We start from the raw sequence: 7,034 nt of genomic DNA, 5'->3' as shown, positions 1-7,034 counted from the left end.
TTTTTTTTTTTTTTTTGTTATAAAGACTTGCTCGATGGTTTAGATTTATAGACAATCGTTTCGAAACCTTTGATTGTAAAAGGTTTCTCCCTTCTACAATCCCTGTTTTCTCTCTTTTAGCGGAACAGTACTTAGAAGATTGGTTGACGCCTTTAAAGGGATTTAAAGAAAGAAGAATGTTTCGAATTGTCACTCGATAAAATACATTCGGATAAATGTATAAATTGCTCGCCCCCCCCCTCTTTCTCGGCAAATGTAATTGTACTTTCTTCTTAATAATTATGAAAAGGAAAATCCTTTTGAAATCCTTTCAGAATAGATGATTATTATCCTTCAATTTAATTTAACCAAAGGAAATTTTAATTTGTGGAATAGAATGTATTTTGAAAGTCAATATCCTTGATCCTTGATGTTTTTCATAAGTTTTCTTTTTTTTAAATACAAAGAGAAGATACATTGAATCTTTTATTGCATGTTGCTAACAATCCAATCGCAACTTAAAAAAAAGATTATTTCCATTTACGAGAGACTTATCGCGAGGAAAAAAAGTAAAGGAATTGAGCATAAACTTTCAACGACAATCCGGATCCTTATTTTACTTTAATAACTGAACGAAATGAAAAATTTTCCAGGGATGTTCTATCTTCTCAAAAATATCCGAAATTTTACCTTTCAAATAATCTGTAAAATAAATAAATAAATAAATAAATAAATTCCTTATTAAATTTCTTACAGCGCAATAAGAATTTTTTGCAATTAATTAGATCATGAGTCTCTTTTTAGAGTCTTCTTTAAGTAAAAAAAAAAATAAAATAAAACGAGAAAGATTTGTCTTCTCCTCTTTGCGAACATCGTAATCCCTGTGTACAAGCCAGACCTGGATTCACGGTACGCCGATCTTTCCAATCGCAATTTATCACGATTGGTCTCTAAGAAACATCAATTGAGAACAGTTATAAGCCTTCTTCTTTCACGTTTAAAAAGGATTAAAAAATTCGTCTTGTTGCTTTTATACTTGTGCTCTCGATCTTCGTCTTCCTTTCCCCCCTTCCCTTGTCGTTCTTCAACTTCGAATCTCATCGATAGTTTCTTATCGTGCCCTTTCCCTCTTTGGAATTACTTCCGTTATTATATCTTTGTACTCTCGTACAAGAAGAGAAATATCGAATATAATATCGAAATTTAACGATAAAAAAAAAATCCTCGAGTATTACTTAAAGAGAACGAGGAATCGATGCTCGAAACGGAAATAATAATATTTCCGAAAATTTGAATAAATTCCAACTTCGAGTCTTCGAGGAATGAAATTACTCCTCCTATATTATCGATAAAATGAAAAACTTGTTGGATAATCGAGAGGAAAAAAAAAAAAAAGAAAGTCTCTCATCACGCGAACAACAATCATTTCGTTGCTACTTCATTTATAAATATTTCCTTCCTTCGCTTCCTTGATCAAAATTATCGTTGAATTTCCTCTGATTTTTTTTTTTTTCTTTCTTTCTTTCCGGAAATAAAAAAAAGCCTCGGATTTCGGATTGAAGAAGAGAAATTGAATTGAAATATCGCCGTGGAAATTCATTTAGCCATCGAATTGCATTTTACGTTATTACGTTACCGATATTGAACACCGTTGTTCCACGATGCAACTTCGTTTTACAGCTCTCCGCCATTAATAACGTGATCTTTGATGATTTTCCGTGCCACGGTTATAAGGTTCCACTTCCGTGCCGTGATAACCTCCCGATAAGTAGATTCACCCTCGCGATACAACAAAGACATTGATCCAAAACGGGAGGTGTCGGAAGAAAAGCGCGGAGAAAGGAGAACATTTTTTCCCTCTCTCCTTTTTCTTCTTTTTCTTTCTTTTTTTTTTTTTTTTTTTCTATCGACCTTCCCGAGAAAGGTTTTTCCCGTGACCCGAAGAAACGATGAATATAACGGTCCGATTAAGCGAAGTCTTTCTCTCCTATTCAAACAGGAGCACTATTCAATTAACGAAGAAATGGAGTTTTCCTTTTTTCTTTTTTTTTTTTTTTTAATGGAAATATTACAAGATTCATCGCGACGTTTGAAAAAATCATTAAGCGTCAAACTTTTGAAGTTTTTGTTATAATTTCGTGAAATATATATATATATATATTTTTTTTTGATTTTAATTTTTTAAAAATCGTTACCTTCGTTCGCGAATCTTGTCCTTTTCTCGTTTTTTCCTTTCTCTTTCTCTTTCTCCTTTCTTCCTTTTTTCTCCTCGCATTTTTATACATATTTTCTCACGCTGACCCTCCTTTGATCTCTCTCGGGGTCGAGCCGGGCTTTTTCAATAGTATCTATTTTTAAATTATATATTTTTGTTGCCCCTTTGTAACTTTGTAACTTTTTTTTTTTTTTTTTTTTCCCAGCCAGTAGTACGGTAAAAATTTATGTGATTTCATCGTCGACTGGTCTCTTCCAAAAGAAAACATACATGTATATGTACGAGTTATGGTTAATATATAGCAACACGACTATCGATATATTCGTTTCAAGATATTTTAATAGATAGAATTGTCTCGTCTCGACTTTTTTTCTTTTTAACTTTCTAAACCAAGTTCAAGAGGATATTTTCATTTATTATTTCCCCCCCCCCTCTCCCCTCTTCCTTTCTTTCCCCATCTTTATAAAGTATATCTTTATAAATAATAGATCGAATTCGAGTAATCTAACAGCAGGATGACGTCTAAGAAAGTTTTGCGTGGGAAACTCATATTTTCGAAACGGGATCAAGTTTTTATTAAAGCTTTCTTTTACGTCGCTCGACGCGATCTAAAGATATTTTTGCATATTATTGGACGTGCTATTCCTCCCTCGCGCGAAATAATAAAAACAATCGAAAAATTTCACTCGTACAAACTTCACTTATTTCGTCGTCCGAGTTAATAATATTTTTACGTTAAAAAAAAAAAAAAAATTTATCACAGCAACCCGAGAAGCTTGACATTTTCAAATTTCGCCAATAATTTTTAACATCGACGAGAGAGAGAGAAAAAGAGAAAGAGGGAGGGGTAACTTATTTTGCCAGACCGGTTATTTCTGCGAAAAAAAAAAAAGTTTTGCAACTGTTTTTCAATGGAAATTGATTTTTGAAATATATTTTTTGACACGTGTGCATAAAAGATTCGAAGGGAAAATATTGTTCCGGAAGCACTTTCGAATAATCAAGAAATTTAATACGTCGTATCAAAGGGGTTTTAACTAGGATAAAATATTATCTTTCGAGAACACATTGACAGTTGACGACGCTATTACGCGTCTCGAATGGAGTAGTTGGTGAAGTATCAACATGAAACAGTTATTGATCACTTTCAAGAAGAAGGAAATGTTTATTCTTGGAAATTTAAAATCGAACAGTTGATTAGAACAAAAATTTCCCTTCGAGATTCAACACGCGTTGCACGAACACCACCAACCAACGCATAATTCGTATCACAGAGACACGACGTTTGTTTTATTTTATCGTTTCTCTTCCCTCTCTTCTATTCCCGTATTTTCGTTTACATTTTTTTCCCACTAATTAATTTTCCTCTTCGCGGAAAAAACTTTTCATCGAGTCAAAAAAAAAAAGAAAAAGAAATCAGATCAAACCGGTTGGAAAGGAAAAGTTTACAACCGAAAACTTTACAACACGAGCACCGCAGTGCGATCTATTAATTCCACTCGAAACGAAAATATTCCATCTCGAACAGCCGTCATCATCACCCGCCCGCTCCCTGCGAGTCCCATTCCGAGAACGTAATACCCGCAATATACATAAAAATATATCTCAACGAGTCGATTTTACGACGAGAAGGACGGAGAGAGATAAGGCCTTTTACTTTTTTTTACTTTCGATCGAGGTCTCGTAACATCTGCCTAACCGCGTATCGTGGTAATTTATTCGATCTACGGCCTGTAAAGCCACGTATCCCTCCTCCTCCTTCTGTCATTCGTAGGAATATTCGGAAAGCGATACTGAGGGGTTCGAAAATTTCTCTCTCCTTGCCCCTTCCCTTCTCCTTACGAAAGTTTTTGCGGGAGTTATCGATAAAAATTTGGACGAGGGAGGTTGGGCGAGACGTGGTAAAACTTGGCTATTAGTTCGAAATGTTCGCGTTTAAAAATTTCAAAGGAAGGAAAATTTATTTTTCCCCTTCGCGTGAAATATCTTCTCTTCGAAATAAAATATAATCTTGGGGATATAAAATGGGGAAAATTTAACGATGATTACAAATCAAGTTAATTTATTCGATAATTTATTGTTCAAAACGTAATTTTGTAATAATTGGAAATAATTGTAATTACGTATGGATCTATGTTATTCGTAGCATTTTAACGAGTAATTAAAGCAACTTTGTTCGAAATTTTTAACTGGTTACTATTTTTCAATCGCATTATTAAAACGAGTTGATTCAATTTTCGACGAATAAAATCAGGATAGGGACAAGAACGAGATTAAAAAATGGACGAAAATTACTATAGCTTAAAATCGTTAATTGGACGTGGGAAGAGGGCGGGATAAAGAGGCGTAGGAGACGTCTTTCTTCCAGCGAGGAAAGAAGGTGGATAAGGAAGGTGGATAAGAGCGTGGAAAGGGAGAGATGGCGTGGAATTTCAAGCATGGCGCTCATAATGGTCCGGGCCACATATTAGTTTATCTCGTGATGATCCCAACGAACGAGGTCCAACTTCTTGGCAATTCTACGACGCTGCGTGCTGCTCGCCTAGGAATGCTCGTCCTCGCGTCCACGTTCTCCAACGTCGAGAAAGAAATTGCGCGCCAATTTCGAAATTAATTATCGAGATCGGCGATTGGATAACGATTGGAATGAGCGTCGATGGAAATTGATACGCGTCGTTCCAAGATGCTTCGATATTTTGATGATCGATATAATGGTTCGATATTAAGTTGAAGAAATTAGATCGATTTCGTACTTGAACACTTGATACGAGATGTTATACATTTTTTTTTTTTTTTTTGTTATCGAAAACTTTTATTATTCCTTTATTCCGTATTTTAACAGTTTTTTTTTAACAGTTTTTTTTTTAACAGTTGAAAAACATTTGTTCATTTCGAAAACACGATCGTCAATACGGAATTATAAAGCCATTGTGTTACCATTGTGTTGCCACCTTTTCATACAAATTGTTTTTATTTCTCCTCTCTTTTTTCTCTCTCTCTCTCTCTCTCTCTCGCGTGGAACGCGTCCCCTCTCGTGTCATGAAACCTGACACTTTTCGCAATTGATCGTTGTATAAACGATTTCATCTCTATCAATCGAATCGCATATCCTTATTTAGACATAGCGCGATAACGATCCGATCTCCTCCGTGAATGGAAATCCAACTTAGAAGAAGATATCGAAAGCTTTCCTTTCCTCGTACAAACTGATCCTTTCTTATATTTTTATCAAAGAGAGAAACTTTTATTCTTTTCACCGATTCCACGCAAATATCTCTTCTTCCATTATATTTCTAACGTTATGAGATCTTTTTACGATCAAATTAAATTCGAAAATGTTGCGGATATATTATAATAAAAAAACTGGCGAGGAAGGAATAATTTTTTTTTTTTTCTTTTTCTTTTCGAATCGTTTTGGAATAACCAAGGTTGGGATATCGATGAAAAATATCGATATCGAACGTTATTCCAAAGCCGCTTTAATATCCGTTCAACGTCGCAGGAAGAAAGTTTCAAAGAAAGCTTGGCTGGCTACTACGAATTTCGACCGTTTCTTCGATTCCGATTTCCAATATATTCAACTCGTTCATACATCGAATTCTTCCATTCTTTCCTATACCCGGATCTGGACCAATTTCAGATGTGCCGTTTCTTCCTTTCTTCTCGTGAACTCGCTTTATAATATTCGAATACACTCCCTCCTTAAACGCACTTTAACACGTTCTCGAGAGATTCTCACGCATGCTAATCTACGCAATCCGTTTTAAATATTTCAAAATGTCGATTACTCCCTTCCTCCCTCTCTTTGGTTTTTCGAGAAAATTAAAACGTAAATTTCGTTTCGTTTCCACCCGTGAATTTTTCATTTTTCGCGCGAGCTCGTACGAACCTTTTACCTTCACGTGATTATTTTATATACAACAGCGTACGAAATATCGCGTTACTGTAAATTCGATGCGTTTTTGAAACGCGAGTACTCGCGCCGATTCGATTTATAACCGATTATTACAATTCCAGATAATTCTGAATTGTTCAACTATTTAAAATCGATCTCACTCGATTCATTAAAAATTTTATATTATTATCCAGTTTGAAGTTAAATATAAGTATTTAATATTTATAAGTAATATTTATATAAGTTAAATATAAGTTATATTTTAACATTTTAACATCGTGTTTCGAAATTTTATGTTATCATCATAAGTTCGAAGAAGCGAAACAGATATCGCTTTAACGTTAAAATTTTAAATAAATTGGAAATAAATTGTGGGTTTCAGATAATTTGTCGAGGGAAATAGTGCGATGATACGCTCCGGCGTGAAGCAAATCCAAGTTGACGGGAATGCGTTTCTGGGAAAAGGGTGAGCCGAGCGGCTCCACGTTCTACCCATTTTCGTTGGATCGGCCTTGTTTTCGGTGTATCGGCAATTTATCGTGAAACGCAGAGGCGAGGAGACACGGCAGGGAGCAACACGATCGGGCAACAACTTTATGCCGGTAACCGGAGCCGGAAACCAGAAGGAAGGCGCAACAGGGAGCTAAGAGCACTTCCGTTTCTCCCAACCGAGGTCAGGCTATCCAACTTTTATCAGGATGTTGCCTGCCAACGTGGTATCCTTCGTCAAAAAGGTAACTTTTTTTCTTCTTTTTATTCTTCCTCTTAAAGATATAGAAGTAACTTTATATTCACAGAGTATCAATTGTCAAGATGATGGTAATAAATTATGAATCAAACTTTTACAAAATATCAATTTACAAAATATCAATTTTCAAGATCATCGTAACGAACTGTGAACCAAGCTTCTTTTTTTTCTAAAAGATATAAAAGTAACTTTATATT

The 7,034-nt window shown here is 35.0% G+C and overlaps 1 protein-coding gene across 5 annotated transcripts in view; it reads left to right on the top strand.

The window, feature by feature from the left end:
- LOC122715753 (regulating synaptic membrane exocytosis protein 1) overlaps positions 1 to 7,034 on the top strand; it is a 134,791-nt gene that overhangs the window by 37,524 nt on the left and 90,233 nt on the right. For all 5 annotated transcript variants that reach the window (XR_006346901.1, XM_043938182.1, XM_043938183.1 and 2 more), the window contains exon 3: positions 6,472 to 6,823. Coding sequence is in view for 4 of the 5 variants with exons in the window: in XM_043938182.1 (XP_043794117.1) it covers positions 6,788 to 6,823 (36 nt within the window). In the remaining variant the exon portion in view is untranslated. The remainder of the gene's footprint in view (positions 1 to 6,471; positions 6,824 to 7,034) is intronic.

Source organism: Apis laboriosa, unplaced genomic scaffold (assembly GCF_014066325.1).
Source record: "Apis laboriosa isolate Shangri-la unplaced genomic scaffold, ASM1406632v1 scaffold40_cov151, whole genome shotgun sequence".
Classification (NCBI taxonomy): Eukaryota; Metazoa; Arthropoda; class Insecta; order Hymenoptera; family Apidae; genus Apis; species Apis laboriosa.
The sequence above is the reverse complement of the archived record's forward strand: the minus strand, read 5'-3'. Positions and strand labels throughout refer to the sequence as shown.